General features: G+C 41.5%; 1 protein-coding gene across 24 annotated transcripts in view; it reads left to right on the plus strand.

Moving 5' to 3' along the window:
* The window catches only part of ank2b (ankyrin 2b, neuronal), an 874,534-nt gene that overhangs the window by 836,072 nt on the left and 19,871 nt on the right, over nucleotides 1–18,591 (plus strand). For 23 of the 24 annotated variants that reach the window (XM_073065114.1, XM_073065112.1, XM_073065128.1 and 20 more), the window contains 3 exons: nucleotides 2,243–2,389; nucleotides 9,997–10,327; nucleotides 16,812–17,088. In XM_073065114.1, coding sequence (XP_072921215.1) covers nucleotides 2,243–2,389; nucleotides 9,997–10,327; nucleotides 16,812–17,088 — 755 coding nt within the window. The remainder of the gene's footprint in view (nucleotides 1–2,242; nucleotides 2,390–9,996; nucleotides 10,328–16,811; nucleotides 17,089–18,591) is intronic. The other variant, XM_073065108.1, reaches the window with a different exon arrangement.

Consider the following 18,591-nt stretch of genomic DNA (forward strand, 5'->3'; position numbering starts at 1 on the left):
TTGTTGTATGATACTCATGTAGGAATGGTGTGATTGTTGTACGATACTCCTGTAAGAGTTGTGTGATACTGTGTTGTATGCTACTCGTGTAGGAGTGGTGTGATTGTTGTATGATACTCATGTAGGAATGGTGTGATTGTTGTACGATACTCCTGTAAGAGTTGTGTGATACTGTGTTGTATGCTACTCGTGTAGGAGTGGTGTGATTGTTGTACGATACTCCTGTAAGAGTTGTGTGATGTTGTACGATACTCATGTAAGAGTGGTGTGATTTACAAGACTGATGTAGAAATAGTGTGATTGTTGTGTATAGTCATGTAGTGGTGTGATTGTTGTATGATACTCCTGTAGGGGTGGTGTGATGTATGATACTGGTGTAGGGGTGGTGTGATGTTGTATGATACTGGTGTAGGGGTGGTGTGATGTTGTATGATACTGGTGTAGGGGTGGTGCGATGTATGATACTGGTGTAGGGGTGGTGTGATGTTGTGTGATACTGGTGTAGGGGTGGTGCGATGTATTATACTGGTGTAGGGGTGGTGTGATGTTGTATGATACTGGTGTAGGGGTGGTGCGATGTATGATACTGGTGTAGGGGTGGTGTGATGTATGATACTGGTGTAGGGGTGGTGTGATGTTGTATGATACTGGTGTAGGGGTGGTGCGATGTATGATACTGGTGTAGGGGTGGTGTGATGTTGTATGATACTTGTGTAGGAGTAGTGTGAATGTTGTGTGATACATACAAAACAAATACAAATTCAATTTTCTACTCCAAAAGAAAGTTATACGAATTGTAAATAAGACAAGTTATTATGAGCCAAACAATCTACTATTTATTCAACTAAACACTTTAAAATACAGAGATTTCATAAATTTTAAAATAATACAAATTATGTATAAAGTAAAAAATGGACAGCTACCATAAAGTATCCAAAGGTTGTTTAGAATGAGAGAAAGTCAACATGATTTAAGAGGAACATGTATATTTCAAAAATAAAGGATAAGAACAAATGTATGTAACCCCCGGGTCGCCTCAGGCTCGCTCAGCTCGTTCTCGTCTGGGGGAGCAGCCTTCGGCCCCGCCAAACTGGGTAACCAGCTGGTGTGGATGCTGTGAGATGTCCCCGCCTCGCCCAAAAAACAGACAGTACACCATATGCGATTAAATGGGTACAATTTATAAAGGTTACTATAACTAAGTGATTAATAACGATACAGTATATATGAAGGAAAAAAAATAAAGAAAAGGCGCCAAACTTATCAAAGTCCAAACCATTTCGTGCATAACCGTTGGAGCTCAATTACTGAAGTCTTCTGGCCACCATTCGATCCCCTCCGAACTCCTCGACTCGCAGTTTAGGACCATCCGAAGTGGTCAACCAAGCACAGCTAGCTTCATCTCCTCTCCTTGGGGTAGGTACCTCCTGGCCTTGGACCCCTGCTTGGGTTCTGTTCCTCACCCAGTTTACAGCATCACGTCCTCTCTCTCTCAACCCCTCACGCTGATCTCCCCAAAAGCCCGCCAACAATAGCTTACAGACTCAGAAGAAAGAACAACATTAATTTCAATTGGTTTACAAAGGAATACAATTCTCGTTATCAGTAAATTTTAACCCAAACAAGCTTCCAGCACTCTCTCGCAACAAAGAAGCATTCCTACTTTTAACAAAACAAAGAAGCCATTTTGATTACATACACAGTAACAAAGAAAAAGAAGAAACCCCCTTTACATGTAAAAAAATCATTGTATTTCAGTCAGAGGGGTGAATCCATGGAACAATTGTAGTAAGAATTTAAAAACATGCACTACACTTAACAAGTTTAAAAAAATTATTTAGTGAACAAATATAATACATGATTTAAAATGAATGGGAGTAATGTAAATAAATGATATTTGGAATTGGATTTTGTGTTAAAAGATTATGACATTTTTTGTTTTTGACGTGATGATTGACGCCAAATATGTTGTTATATAAGTAACGGGTAGGCATAATAAGCTGTAGCTTCAGCCTACACCCTTTCAGTTTGTTTTAAAGAATATCTATGTTTTTGTTGTAATTTTGTCCTATGAAATCATCGTTGTAAATCATGCTTTTTTGTTATGTTTGTACTGACCAAAATAAATTAATTTCATTCATTCATTCATTGATACTCATGTAGGAGTGATGTTATGTATTATACAGCTCCATGAAGATCAGTGATTTCTTGTTTACTTACTTTTTCCTCTTTTCTTTCCAAGATGAAAAGCTATTGCAGTCCTTGAACAAAATTAATCGACTGGATATTATCAGTCTGCTGGAAACCACACAAACATCACCCAGCAAAGAACATGTTTCCCGTACTTATGCAGAGATTGAGCAGACAATAGCCCAAGATCACAGTGAAGGTGAATGCATTTTTCACAGTAAATCAACTTGGGTGTTGAAATTTCTTTCAAGTTGCAGCATGTACTGTGAGGATTGGATGAGTCAGTCCATTTGCACTCTGCTGAATATTCCTTTCTTTTGATTTCAAACATTGATGGTTGTATAATTGAATCAGTTGTTCTCTGCCATTGGAGGAAATAGAAAATTTTCCCTAGTGCACTACCAAGGAAATTAGTGAAATTTGTTTTGACATGACCACGTGTTTGGATGTGATATCCTGGTATCTTGGTTGGTGGGGTCAAAGGAAAGTTGCTTAACTTAAATATTAGTTGTAGGGAAACACAGAGACTAGGTACATCTAATACACTACCCTTTGGTATCAAGCCATAACTAGTAATGAGGTGAACAATCTTGGAAATGAAGGTTTTCATTAATTCATAGAATTATACAGTTCAGAAATGCGTACTTCAACTCAACTCATCCATGGACCAAGATACTTTTCCAACCTAATTTTATTTGCCTGCATTTAGCCGATATCCCTCTAAATTGCTCCTATCCGAGTACCTGTCCAAATGGCTTTTGAACGTTGTCATTGAAACTGCCTCTGCTACCTCCTCTAGTAGCTTGTTCTATATACCCTACACCCTGTGTGAAGAGCTTGGACTTCAAACTCTCTTTTCCTCTTTGACGCCTCTCATCTTAAAATTATGCCCTGTAGCTTTAGACTCCACTATCCTGAGGAAAGGACTGATTACGCTGTCCATATCCGGCATAATTCTATAAGCCTCTATAGACCCCTCAGTCCCTTTTGCTGCAGAGAAACAGTCCCAGGCAATCCAATACCTCATATAGCTCAAATCCTCTAGTCCCAGCAACACCATTCTGCACTGTCTTTATCCTAATCTTATCCTTCGCATAGTGTGGTGAGCAGAACCATGCACAACATTCCATGGTACCCTAACCAACATTTCATATGACTGTAACATGGTGTCCCAACTCTTTTGCTCAGTGCCACAGCATGCCATATGGCTTCTTCATACCCTGTCTACCTTGCCAGTTTAAAGGAACTGTGTACTTAACCCCCACTGTCTCTGTTCAACAACACTCCCCATATTCCTGCCCTGATTTAAATTCCCAAAATGTTTAATTTCACATTTCTGAGTCAAATTCCATCTGCCATTCCTTTACCCAGTTTCTATGTTGATCCACATCCTGTTGCAATCTTATATGACTTTCTAAGATTCACAGCACCACCAGTTTTTCCTGAGATCTACAAAATTGCTAATCATGCCATATACATTCCCATGCATATCATTGTATGAGAATGTAGATGGCATGAATAGCAAGTATGGCAAGACAAATAACAAGAGCCAAAGCACCAATCCCTGCAGCATACTGCTGATTACAGGCTTCTAGTCAGGAAAAACAACTTTCCACATCATCCTCTGCCTTCTACCATCAAGCCAGTTATGTATCCAGTTGGATAGATCAACGTGAATCCCATATGTTTGTGGTGCTGTCTGTGTGCAGGAGAGATATGTCAGAGTTGGGTACTCCACAGAAGAGCTGGAGGCGATGTGACACAATGTACATGCTGGAGTTGGTGCTGCTCTTCAGTGTTTGCTCAGCAGAAGACAATATGTATTGTGCTTGACTGCAGGTTGCTGCAGCTGTCATGGACTCAGGGACTTGGGCAATTTTTTTTTTGCGTGACTGCATTTTACTGCTTTCCGATACATACTATGTGTGCCTTGCTGTGTATAATTGTTGATACTGTGTTTTACATCTTGGCCCTGGAGTAACACTGTTTCTTTTGGCTGTTATCATGAGTATTTATGTATGCTTGTATGACAGTTAAACATTCCAATTTCTGGACCTGCAAAAGCCTTGCTAAAGTCAGTGCGGAAAAATCCACTACCCTGTCTTCATCTTCGTCACCTCTTCTAAAAAACTTACTCAAATTCATAAAACATCATTTCCCACACACTGAGCCATGTTGACCATCAGTCCTTACCTTTCTAAATAGAAACATAGAAAATCTACAGCACAATACTGGTCCTTCGACCCACAAAGCTGTGCCGAACATGTACTTACTTTAGAAATTACCTAGGGTTACCCATAGCCCTCTGTTTTTTTAAGCTCCAAGTATCTATCCAGGAGTCTCTTAAAAAACCCTATCGTATCCGCCTCAACTTCCATTGCCAGCAGCCCATTCCATGCACTCACCACTCTCTGATTAAAAAACTTACCCCTGACATTTCTTCTGTACCTACTTCCAAGCACCTTAAAACTGTGCCCTTTTGTGTTAGCCATTTCAGCCCTGGGAAAAAGCCTCTGACTATCCACATGATCAATGCCTCTCATCATCTTATACTCAGGTCACCTCTTATCCTCTGTCGCTCCAAGGAGAAAAGCCCAAGATCACTTAACCTATTCTCATAAGGCATGCTCCCCAATCCAGGCAACATCCTTGTTAATCTCCTCTGCACCCTTTCTATGGTTTCCACATCCTTCCTGTAGTGAGGCAACCAGAACTGAGCACAGTAATCCAAGTGGGGTCTGACCAGGGTCCTATATAGCTGCAACATTATCTCTTGGCTCCTAAATTAAATTCCACTACTGATGAAGGCCAATGCACCGTACGTCTTCTTAACCACAGAGTCAACTCGTACAGCTGCTTTAAGTGTCCTATGGACTCGGACCCCAAGACCTCATCCAGGTCATTTATAAAAATCACGAAGAGGAGGGCCCCAGAACAGATCCCTGAGGTACTCCATTGGTCACCGACCTCCATGAAGAATATGACCCATCTACAACCTGCAGATAGATTCCATGTCTCAGAATCCATTCAAGTCATTTTCCTGTCACTGATGTTAGGATCACCAGCCTGTACTTCCCTGATTTGTCCTGGCAGTACTTTATAAACAAGGTACAATAGTAGCTATCCATTACCACAACTGAGGCTGATGAAGATATAAACTCTCTGCCAGGGCCTAATCAATTTCTTCACTTCCTTTCCCAAATTTCCTAGAAAACACTTGATCAGGCTCCAGGGAATTAACCACCTTTAAATCTTCAAACCATCTAACATCTTTTTTTGTGATGCTGCAAGAATTTGTTGTTCTCTTTTCTGAACTTAGTAACTTCCATGTCCTTCTGCATGGTAAATGCAGATGAGAAAACTTAATTTAAGACCTCATCAATCTCCTTTCTCTCTACACATAGATTACCACAGTGATTCCTTAAGGGAATCAGTTCTCTTCTCCCTAGCTACCCTTTTGCATTTAATACACTTCTAGATTAATTTAGGATTTTTCTTTAGGGATACTCACCCTTTTGTCCTCTAATTTCCTTCTTATATGTACTTGTACATGCGTTATACAACTCAAGGGACTCCCTCGATCACAACTACCTAAGGCTGACGTGTGTCTTTCACTTTCCTTATCCCTTCACTTCAATATCCCTTGGACACCGGGATTCTCTTAATCTGCTATCCTTACCCTTCACTTGAACAGGGAACACACTGGCCCTGAACTCTTCCTATCACACTTCTTAAAGGCTTCCATTTTAACTTTTGGACCAATTGATCTTTTTTATAACTATTATATAACTTAAAAGAATTATGGCCGAAGTGTTCTCCCACTGAAACATCATAGTCCCTTCTCTAGTACTGTCACCCACATGTTGCTTCAAAAACCTTTGTTGTACACACGTAGCAAATTCTGCACCATCTCATCCCAAAGCATTTTGTCCATCTCAGTCAATATTAGGCAAATTAACAGTACCTACTCTTAGCATTCTATTATTCCTGCTTGTTTCTGTGATATTCTTGCATATTTACTTCTCTAATTCCCATTGGCTCTTAGTGGCTCCTTTAATATAATTGTATTAAGATGATCCTACCTTCCTTATCTCTAAATTCTTCCTAAATAGCCTTTATTGTTTTGTACAGTACAGCATAAGAACATCATGGAACATGGAACTCAGTACACCTTTACCTATAATACTGCTGGCATTAAAATGCGCACATTTCTAACTATCTGTCTAATCATATGTATTATCTTGCTCCTGCCTGTTTTTACCTTCCACTCCACCTCTCCACTTTCTGATGTGATGCTCTAGTTCCCATTGCCCTGTCTAGCTGGTTTACTCATTGGTTGCCTTCCAGTTTAGGTACAACCTATCCCTCTTGTACAGGCAGAAGCAGTCTAATAATCCAAGAGCCTAAAACTCTGCCCCGGTACCAATTCCTCAGCTGCTCATTCATCTGTACTATCATCCTATTCCTGCCCTAACTAGGATGTGACACTGGGAGTAATCCGGATATTACTAACTTGTAAGTTGTGCTCTTCAGCCTCTTTTCTGACTCCCTATAAATTCTGAACAGTACCTCTTTCCCCTTTCTACCTATGTCATTGGTGTCAATGTGCACCATGGTTTCTGCTGTGCACCACCCCTTTGAAAATATTCTGCAGCCACTTTGAGACATCCTGGACCTGAGCACCTGGGAGGCAACACATCAGAGGTTCAAAAGTCCAATTTAATGTCAGAGAAATGTATACAATATACATCCTGAAATGCTTTTTCTTTGTAAACATCCACAAAAACAGGGAAGTGCCCCAAAAAATGAATGACAGTTAAACATAAGAACCCCAGTCCCACCCCCCAGCTCCCCTCCCTCCCACATGTAAGCAGCAGCGAGCAACAATTCCCCCCCCCCCCCACCGGCAAAAAATAGGAAGCATTGGTACCGCCACCGAGCACTAAGCAATAGCAAAGGCACAGACTTGCAGTTTCACCAAAATTTTAGCGTTTCACCCAGCATTCAACATACCACTGGCTCTCTCTCTCTCCCTAATAAGGGAGAAAGAGGTGTCTCCATTTTCCCAGCAAGCGGGGAGACATAACAAACAACTCCCTGGTTTATGATGTTAAAAGTCTGTTACATCACCTTTTCCGAGCTCTGTTCCCAAAGATCTCAAAGATCCCAGGTCTTTGAGCACACAGCAGTAGATTTTCCAACTCCCCCGATGACACACAGGTCTCCTGCCATGACACTGAACCTTGATCCGCCCGTCTCCAGAGCTCCAAGATACTAGGCTTTCAAATCCAAGCCAGACTCTCAGGCCGAACCCTTGGCGTGCCGAGCAACAGGCACTCAGGCATTTCCCCCGTGGCCACAGAATCTCCTATCCATCCCCCTAACTATGCACTCTCCTATCACTATCACTGCCTGACTCTGTCCTTCCCTGCTGAGTGTCACAGTGCCACTGGCTTGGCTGCTGCTGCTGTGCCATGGTAGCTTATTGCACCAGCAGTATCCAAAGGGGTATACTTGTTGCTGAGAAGAATGGACACAGGGTAACCCTGCACTGACTGCTGACCCCCCCTTACGTCACCCATAAGACTGTTACAAGAATCATCCCTTGTAATAATGACCAGGGAGGCACAGCAAGAATCTGTAATTACTGACAAGTATCTTTATTGTCTCAATGGAAGAGCACATGAACTTACACAACCAATACCTGTGTGCACACCAACTAAGTTTTCCTGACCTTCCATGGACTATCAAAAAACAGAAACTGTAATAGGAGTTAAAAAGGAGTTTCTGCTGCCGGCCACATGTTCTTTAGAACCTCACACACACAATAGTTGTTCTCCTACAGTTACCGCTGCCAGCAGACTTGTAGCATCTGCTTTTATATTCATTTCTTACCAATTCAAATTTTGCATTCCATTATTAATTGCTGTAGGTCATGTGTCTGACCTTTAACACCTTTTTATTGGCCCTGCTGTAAGCCAACATCCAATTATTATTGCCCTCTTCCCAGCAAGTGACAATTGGTAATTTATGGCTCTTTGTTCTCAATCAGCAACCAGCTTGAAACACAAAGACCAGACACAGGCCAACATTCACACACCTAGATGTTATATCCAACACAAAAAACACCTCACAACTAACTTATTTGGAATCCCTAATTACCTGAGGCATTATTGAGTTGACTTTAAAACACTGATCAAACCAAGCAACCAACATACAAAATGGAGAGCACAATCTCTTCATAAATTGGTAGCCTTTATCTCCTCCCTTATGGCAAGAACAAAGGCAATTAGCTTGTCTGCCTTCACTGTCCTTGATTCATTCAAATTCACTGATAGGCAGACTGTAGTTCTTTCTGGCCAACATCCCCACCCCCTCTTGATCCAAAGATATTTATCTTAAGATCACTATCCTCCTTTATTCTATTGACATGTCATATTGGATCATTTTTTCTCAATAAATAAATGAACAAGTATAATGTTTTAGTGTTATTTACTGTATGTAATTGGGTTCTCTTTATCTGGTTTTAGGACTTCCATGAAGATCTGATCACATTTTAGGTCATATTTATGCAGAAATAGAAAAAATTCTCTAGGGTTCACTAACTTTCTAGCACCACTGTAATGTGTATCCTCAGACGTTAAGCTCCTAGCTATAATCTTCTTTCAACCATGATTCAGTGATGCCTACAACATCATACATGCCAATCTGTAATTGTGCTACAAATTCATTTACCTTATTCTGTAGACTCTGTGCATTTGAATATAATTCCTTCAATCCTGTATTCACCCATTTTGATTCTGACCACCTTTTACATTGCAACTCTCCTGTTGACTGCAATTTTGCCCTATCATCAGCCTCACCTCGCTAGGAGTCAAACTACACATTAGAGAAGTTCAGCAGAGAAACAGCTGGAAAATGATGCTGGAGAGGTAGTCATGGGGGACTTAACCAGGTTGAGAATAGGTTGAGTGAACTTGGCCTTTTCTCCTTGGAGCAACGGAGGATGAGAAGTGACTTGATAGAGGTGTACAAGATTATGAGAGGCATTGATCGTGTGGATAGTCAGAGGCTTTTCCCCAGGGCTGAAATGGCTAACACGAGAGCACTTAATATTAAGGTGCTTGGAAGTAGGTACAGAGGAGGTGTCAGGGGCGAGTTTTTTACGCAGAATCGTGAGTGTGTGGAATGGGCTGCCCGCGGCAGAAATAATAGGTTCTTTTAAGAGACTCCTGGACAGAGAGCTATGGGTAAAGCCTAGGTAGTTCTAAGGTAGGGACATGTTTGGCACAGCTTTGTGGGCTGAAGGGCCTGTATTGTGCTGTAGGTTTTCTATGTTTCTATGTTATATTTTCCTGTAATTGCAATTTTAATTTCTGTACCTTTTAAAAGCCATGAACCTTATTTTCTTCCTTTGTCAGCCAGCCTAATCTAATAATAGTTTTATTAAACACTCATTCCATTGACGCGTTCCCTCTCCTCATGAATAGCAGATTCAGTCTTATTTCACTATTCCATTGTGTCACATGTTTATAAGCACAAAGGTACCGTCTTGAGACAGTGTCTAGGTCAGATTTGCAGTTGGGAATGGGTCCTATAACTAATGGCTGTTAGGCTCTAGCACTTGCATATTTCCAGTACTGGCTTATCTGAAGAGCATGGAGAAATAAAGTATTTGTTAGAATTTTAAATGTGATTTCATTTAAAGATGAACAATAAGTGGGTTATTCACAATTTGAACCTATTAATATTTCTGCATACTAAAGTAGATCTTTGTTATAACCACTTCGTTTTCTCCATTTCTAGGTTTCTCTGCACTTTCTGAAGACCTTTACAGTCCGAAGATCACACGACTGGGACAGCAGACTTCTAAAGAGTATTCCTGCTCAAGGGATCTAGTAGAAGTTTCCAGTGAACGACGTACTGAGGGCTTTGGAGCACAACCACCTCTTGTCTTGGAGGAAGATAGTTCCATCAGTTGTGGCAAGCCTCAGGAAACCAGTGCACAGACCAAGGAACAGCTGAACAAGTCAGGAGAGGAGCTATTCATCTCTGAGTACTCCGGGCAAGCTCAGAAGGAAAATGAAGCTGAAGCAAAAAAGTCAGTACTTACTGATAAACAAAAGGAAAAATCTACGTAAGATTTGTTTTGGCTAATATTTTGGTGCAGTGGGATGAAATTTGGTACATGTGCAGGGTAGAATCGTTAAAGGAAGTCGATTCGGATTATTCAACATTCATACAAGAGCATAATGATCTTGTATGCACAATCCAATGTCTCCTTACGAGACATTGTTCTGCAATAGTTCTGACTTCCAATTTCTATTAATATGTGAGTAAAGCTGCCCACAATAAAGAGGGAGTACTTTGGTTATCTTAGCTCATCCATGTTGACATCCATTTCATTAATATAAAACAAGTAGCATATAAGGAAGCATACAGCAGAGAATGCATCTGTGGTATTGAAATGAAAGCAGATAATTCTAGAAACACTCAGCTGCTCAGCCAGGATATATATATATATATATATATATAATATGCGTGTGTGTGGCCTCCATCGGTCGTGGTCAACTGTGGGTTCTGCGCCTCTAGTAGTCACTGAGACTGGCCTCTCCAGGGTGCAAGGCAGGGCAGAGTTGATATGGAGATCCGTCTGTTGCCCTTGCAGTGGGACCCCCCTCTCCATGCTGATGACAGGTCCAAAGGAGCGACGAAAGTCGATGCAGTTTGGTGCCAGCAGCATCGCAGGAGTTGCCGTGCTGGTGCTGGGTACAGCACTCAGCCGCCTTCGGGACTCCGACTCCGGATTTTTCCTCAGGGTTTACTCCCAAAGCCTTTCCCATGAGTGGGTATAGCCTCAAGGCAGCAGAGGTTTGAAATCAGAGTTTTCCCTCTCCTAGATGAGCTACCATCCGTGGTTAACAAGCCCCATCTGGCAAAGCAACTGGTTTTAAGGCGCCAGTGGCCAGCCTTTGCCCCTTCTCCTGTCAGTGAGAACAGCTCTGCCGGGCATAAGAACTATGCCAGCAGTTGGACTTGGCTCCAAAGCTAGTCATAGCCAAACGGTGGTAGTGGGGACAAGCTCCCACTGCTAAACAAATGATCTTCATGGCGTGGGTCTCATAGCCAGGATATAGAACATAGAAAATCTACCGTACTCTACAGGCCCTTCAGTCCACAATGTTGTGCCAACCATGCAATCTACTCTAGAAACTGCCTCAATTTTCCCTTGCACATAGCCCTCTATTTTTCTAAGCTTCATGTACCTATCTAAGAGTCTCCTAAAAGACCCTATTGTATCTGTTCCACCACCGTCTCCGGTAGCGCATTCCATGCACCCACCACTTTATATGTGAAAAACTTACCTTCGACATCCCCTGTGTACCTGCTTCCAAGCACCTTAAAACTATGCCCCTTGTGTTAACCATTTCAGTTAGGGAACATGATCGATGCCTCTCATCATCTTATACACAGGATTTGTTGAAAAAGAAAGAGAAAAGGCAATGTGTCTCCAACCTGGAACATAAACTGCTTCTCTTTCCAAACATGATGACTGACCTTTTGAGTATGTCCAGCATTTTCTGTTCACATATCAGATTTCCAGCATCTGCAGGTATAAGTTTTCGAGTACTGTATCATATATTGATTGTGCTAATATCATCCACACTGAGTTTGATATCTTTACATAAACTGAACCAAGGAAATAATCCTTCCATTTGTAGCGCACTGTTTTCAAGGGGAAGCACAAATTTATTGAAACTTTAATATCATATTGTGCACTAAAATGATAAATTCAAGTTCATTGAGGAAATGGTTGTCCTCCACAGAAATTGCGGAAGACAGAATGGACTTCAAGCAAGGTGTCAGCAATGGGGAACACAACCACAACTACCTGACATACTCTTGGCCAATATAGTGTCAGTGGAGAGAAAAATAGAGGCCCTGATGTCAATATTACTGTATCAGATGGAAATGAGAGTTTGCTGCATTCTCTATTTCATCAAAACGTTTTGTCCAGCACACTTCCCAAGAAAGCATTGGGTTGCTTGGAGGGCGAAAGAGTTTAAGAGAAGCAAGCGGGGCAGTCGACATTTTTTGCGTGCCACAGCTCCCAAGGAGACATTGGGCTCTGCATAATTAGGCATTTGGCAAGGGCCAATAAGAAGAAGTTAGTTTTAAGCGGGCCGGTCATAGTGTGAGTGAACCATTGTTACAGTGGGCAGTTGAGGCTTTGGCTCAGAGGCTTAGTCTGTAGGTAATTTTTTTTTCTTGTTATTTATTCTTTCTTGTTGCACATTTAGAGCAGTGGGCACGCCAGGCAAGATAGAGGAGTGCTTCTCTTTTGGGATATGGGAAGGCAGGGAGACCCCCAGTGTCCTTGACTTCTTACCTGCAAGATGCATCCAGTTGCTGCTTCTAACAGACCATGTTAAGGAGTTGGAACTAGAACTGAATGAACTCTGGATTATTTAGGAAGCTGAGGAGTTGATAGACAGGGAAGTCATTACACACAACATACAGGACACAGGTAAATTGGTAGCAACCAGGAAGGGTAAAGGGGATAGACTGCCAGTGCAGAGTACCCCTCTGGCCATTCCCCTCAAAAAACAGCTATACTATTTTGGGTACTGTTGGGGCTGGGGTTGACCTCGCAGAGGAAAGCCACAACTGTCAGATCTCTGGCACTGAGTCAGGCTCTGAGGCTCAGAAGGGAAAGGGGGAGGGGCGAAGAAGCGAGATGTAGTGATAGGGGAACAGAAAACAGGTTCTGTGGATGAGAACAAGATTCCTGGATGGTATGCTGCACCGGTGAGAGGGTCCAGGAGCTCTCAGATCAGGTCCACAGCATTCTTTAGTAGGAAAGTGAGCTGCCAGAGGTAGGAGGGGTGATGAGATCCTGCACAGTGAGTTCAGGGAGTTAGGCACTAAGTTAAAGGACAGGTCCTCCAGGGTTATGATCTCAAGATTGCTACTTGTGCCACGTGCTAGTGAGACTAGAAAATGGAAGATCATACAGTTTAATGCATGGCTAAGGAGTTGGTGCAGGAGGGAAGGCTTCAGGTTTTTGGGCCATTTGGCTCTTTTCCAGAGAAGGTGTACAGGAGGGACGGTTTGTCCGTGAACAGTCCCTGGAGGGGGACTAGTACCCTAGTGCTGCACTGGATGGTTTAAGCTGGAGTTACAGCAGATTGGAACCAGTGTGCTAGAACAATTAGTGGAGTGGTTGTGGAGATAGATAGCCTACAAATAAAGTCAGGAAACAAACGGTTGAGCATGGTGGGACTAATGTTCTGAGCTGCATATGTTTCAATGCAAGGACTATTGTTGGAAAGATGGATGAGCGTAGAGCATGGATCAGCACATGGAATTATGATATTGTAGTCATTAGTGAGACTTGGCTGTAGGAGGGGTAGGACTGGGACCTCAATGTTCTGTAGTTCTGTTGTTTTAGACATGATATAGTGTGAGGAATTAATGGAGGAGAGGTAACGTTACTAGTCATGGAAAATGTAATGGCATGCTCAGTCATGACAGACTGGAGAACCCATCTAGTGAGACTTGATGGGTTGACCTGAGGGATAAGAAAGGTATGACCATGTTAATGGGATTATGATATAGACCACCACACTGTCCACAGGATTTAGAGGAGGAAATTTGTAGATAGATCACAGACTATTGCTAGAAACATAAGGTTACGATGGCGTAGGAAGGTGTTTTTAGCTTTCCACAAATTGACTGGGACTCACATACTATAAAAGGGCTAGACAAGATAGAGTTTGTCAAATGTGTTCAGGAAAGTTTCCTTCATCAGTACAGAGAAATCCCAATGAGAGTGTGTGATACCAGATCTGCTAGGAGGGAATGAGATAGGGAGGGTGACAGAATTTTGTGTAGGAGAACACTTTACATCTTGTGATCATAATGCCATTAGTTTGAAGGTAATTATGGAAAAGGATAAGTTTCTAAATTGGAGAATGGTCAGTTTCGATGATATCAGAAAGGACCTGTCAAGTGTAGATTGGGATTTTGTATTTCTTTATTTTCATGTAAATGCCTGGCTGGAATGTTCACTGAGGCTATGTCCACACTACACCGTATAAATCCGTAACCAAAGCTTTTTCTCTCCGTTTTTTACTCTCTGTCCGCACTAAAACGGCATTTTCGTCCCCCAGAACTGGAGCTTTTCAGAAATGCTCTGCAGGGTGTGTATTTTTGAAAACGCTGATTCGGCAGATCAGTGTGGACGGGGTAACTGGAGAAATCTAAAAACAGTGTCAGAGGGCAGCACGCCATTTCATTGTTTTCTTGAACGCAACCTAACAATTTCAGAACAGACAGCAATGAGACTGAAGCCAGAAGATTTAGAAATGTACTCACCAAATACTTTGACCCATAACTTACTGAATAAATAACTGTACTCATTTTGCCCTGTTTTCTGTCCTTGCTCGTATGAAGGTGGTTTACCTACTAATGCAAGTACTTCTCTGACAATAGATGTGTAACAGCCTAATGTAACATTGTTTGGAAATACAAGATAATACTGATGCAGACATGTTTTACACATTTAACAAGGAGCTTTATTAATGCAACAGAGTTTGTCAGTTTTTCAATGTTCGTCGTCAGCCGGGTCATACTGCCCGTGAACTCCCTGTCGGTTGCCTCCATACACTTCAGTATTTGTTTTTTTTTAACTTTTAAGTCCTCCTGCGCGAGAGCCAATAGCTGCCTATCGTTTAAGTTTTTCTAGTGTGTAGCTGAACAAACATGCACCGTCTTTCACAGCGAGATTTGACAGCAAACATGTTGCTTGTTTTTGGTATATGTGTCCTGCGCACACGCAGCAGGAGGAGATTCACCGAAATCTCCATTTCAACGTGGACAGAGATATTTTTTAAAATGCCTAGTGCGGACACCTATCATTTTTATGTGAAATTGGCATTTTCAAAATTATCCGATCTAGTGTGGATGTAGCCTCAGATTCTTTAACCTCAGTCTGAGGTACCCACTTGCTTCAAGCAGGATTTAATTATACCAGTGCTGAAGAAGAACATGGTAACCTGCCTTAATGACTATCGTCCAGCAGCACTTACATCCACAGTGATGAAGCATTTTGAGAGACTGCTGATGAAACAGAGCAACGGCTTAGTAGCGTAGTGGTTAGCACAACGCTTTACAGTATCGGCAAAACGCGGTTCAATTCCCACCACTGCCTGTAAGGAGTTTGTATGCTCTCCTCATGGCTGCATAGGTTGCCTCCAGGTGCTCCAGCTTCCTCCACAGTCCAAAGATGTACCGGTTGGTAGGTTAATTGGTTATTGTAAATTGTCCCATGATTAAGCTAGAAATAAATCAGGGAATTGCTGGATGGTGTGGCTCGAAGAGCTTATTCTGTGCTGTATCAAAAATAAATAAATACCTCCTCCTTGAGAACCAGCTTGGATCCACTCCAAGTTGCCTACTGGAACAACAGGTCCACATCTTATTGGCTCTTCACTCAACTCCGGAATATCTGGACAGCAAAGATGCATATATCAGGATGCTCTTTATTGACACAGCTCACCATTCAATCCTACAATCCCCTCAAAATGAGTCAATAAGCTTCAAAACCTTGACCTCAATACCTCTTTGTGCAGTTGGATCCTGGATTTCCTCACTTGTAGACCCCAGTCAGTTCAAATTGGCAACAACATCTCCACAATCTCCATCTGTACAAGTGCACCACATGGCTGTGTGCTTAGCCCCCTGCTCTACTCACTTTACACTTACGACTGAGTGGCTAAGTACAGCTCTGACAAGGTGTAGATCTGAAACAAACTCAAAAGTACCATTTGTAACCAGAGGTTTGGATGTGGCACATGCAGCTACACAATAACTCCACAGTGGGAAATGGGAATTCTTTTCCCTGTCTCATTTGAAATCAAATGGTACTGATTTTTTATTTGTTTAAAAGTGAATTGTAGTGATTTTGTTGAAAAATATTTGGAGTGCTTCACAGTGATTGATTTTGAATTGATAACAGAATTATGATATTATTACAGTTTCTTTATGATGGGTGGATGTGTTGATCAGCCTTACTGCTTGGGGAAAGTAACAATTTTTGACTCTGGTGGTCTTGGCGTAGATGACAGGCCCTGGGAGTTAGACAAACAGTCCATGAGCAGGTGGGTGGGATCTTTCATGATGTTACTGGTCCTTTTCTGGTACCTTTCTGTATATCTGTCCTTGATGGTGGGTATGCTTGTGCCGATGATGTGTTGGGTGGTTTCCACTGCAGAGCAGTTTCTGCACCGTGCAGTGATGCATGTTGACAGGTTGCTCTCTGTTGTGTATCTGTAGCATGATGTGCACAGTCCAGCTCTTTTCAGAAAGTGGAGATGTTGCTAAGCTGTCCTGACAGTGTAGGATGTTTGCTAGGACTGTGGGAGGTTGTGCGAGATATGCAAGCATAGGAGTTTGAAACTGCTTGTAGTTTCCACGCTGTGCCGCCAGCATAAAGAGGGGTGAGAATGGTGCAAGTTCTCTTGAAGTCAATAATCATCTCATTTGTCAAAAGAGTTTCAATATCAGCCTATTGTTACTAAAATCCTGATACCTGTAACAATTTAATTCTTTATGGACAGAGTGAAGGATGAAGACTTTACATCCTCTGGTGAAGATTCTGACTTCTATCAAGGCAAGTCCAGGGAAGTAGAGAAATCTGATATCCAGGATGAAGAAGAGGCAGATGTGGAATCTACAGAGTTGGTAAACTTGAGAATCGATGAACAAAATCCAATTATACAGGAGCCTGATGAGGGCTTACAGCCTGCCCAAACAGCTGGTCCCACTATAGGGGAAACCACAGAGAATGAGCCAGAGAACATTAAGAAATCTTTTGAGGAAGAATCACTAGAAAAGGTAAAAAGCTACAGTAAAACCGCAAAGTACTGAACATTCTGTTTATACAATTTTGTGTGAGAAAAACTACCTACATTTATATTCAAGACTGCAGGATTACATTCTTGGGAACTGGTGTCTTTGACTTTTGTATGTCTACACTACCGATTGCTTCTCTCTTATTACAGAGTCAATAGTGCAAACGCGGGAAGCCGGTTATTGACTTCTGGAATATGACTGGGCAAGTAGCAGTGTAAAAGAATAGGTTTTTTTTCTCTACGTCAACAATTCAGCCATTTCAAAGATCAATTTTATTTGAGTTAAGCAATCAGAGATATTGCATGGAAAGAGGTCAAGAAGTCCACACTGGCCACCAAGTATCTATTCTCACAGTATTCTTACCCTAATCTATTATATTCTTCCTCCATTCCCATCGACTCCACCCCCATCTCTCTCCCATTCATCCACAATTTACAATGGCCAGTTAACCGACCAAGTGAATGTTTTTGTGGGTATGAGAGAATGTGACGGGAAACTTACTCAATCATATACAAACTCAAGGCTAACATTAACCCAGTTGCTGACTATGGGATAGCAGATCTACTAGCTGCACAATGATGCTGTACAAAATTGTTATCACTAACTTAATTATGGCTGGTAGAATAATAAAAACTGGTCATCTGATTTTCGCTTAAAATAAAGATGCTTTGTTCCAATATTTTTTGTAGAATTTCTCCATATGCCACCTTTCACATAATTGAAATAATCAAACCCTTTTTCTGGTTGATTTATGTTGTCACCTGGTTCCTGGATCCCTTTCATTTCACTTTCTTATTTCGACCTGTCTGTGGCATTCTCCATCCATATCTTTGTAACTTTCACCAGAGATAAAATTCACCGAAAACTTGTCTTTCTGGCCTCTTGCCTCCTTTCCTCAACCAAGTCACAAGCTGGTAGTTCCTTAGCAGGCTAGGCTAGTCATGGGTTCAATCTTCCAAAATCATTCTCTTCAGCTCTCTATTTGCTTTTCTTTTTCAGACTCTACATAAAGTTTAAAAGCTACTTCTATTCCAAGGTGTATTCCTTAACCCTTTTATTAACATTTTTCAGTTAACATATAAATAATTTGAACCCAGATCCACCTTTCTTCGAGAGAAAAATAGGTGTCCATTTTTGTGCAAAACATCCTTTCTGCTACAAGGCAATTTTTGTTTGAAGTAGGCTGTCTCCAGTTGAACTGAATAAATCTAACTCATAATTTAATCTACCAGTTTTACATTGGTAGTTTGTTGATGTGTTTAATAGATCTGAGTAGTAAATACGGAGTTCAGGAGTAATATATTGTTGATTTTTATCTCAGCTACATGAATGCGGAGGAAAATTAAAAGATGTTCCATTTTCTAATGTGGATAAAAGGAAGTAGAGTGGAATGTCACCCCTGCCTCTGCTTGAATACCACAGACTGGGCCAATATGGCTGAGCATTTTTGCTTCTCATTTGTGTTAGATAATTGCTCTCAAATAA

The sequence above is a fragment of the Hemitrygon akajei genome, chromosome 13 (genome assembly GCF_048418815.1).
Source record: "Hemitrygon akajei chromosome 13, sHemAka1.3, whole genome shotgun sequence".
In the NCBI taxonomy this organism is placed as follows: Eukaryota; Metazoa; Chordata; class Chondrichthyes; order Myliobatiformes; family Dasyatidae; genus Hemitrygon; species Hemitrygon akajei.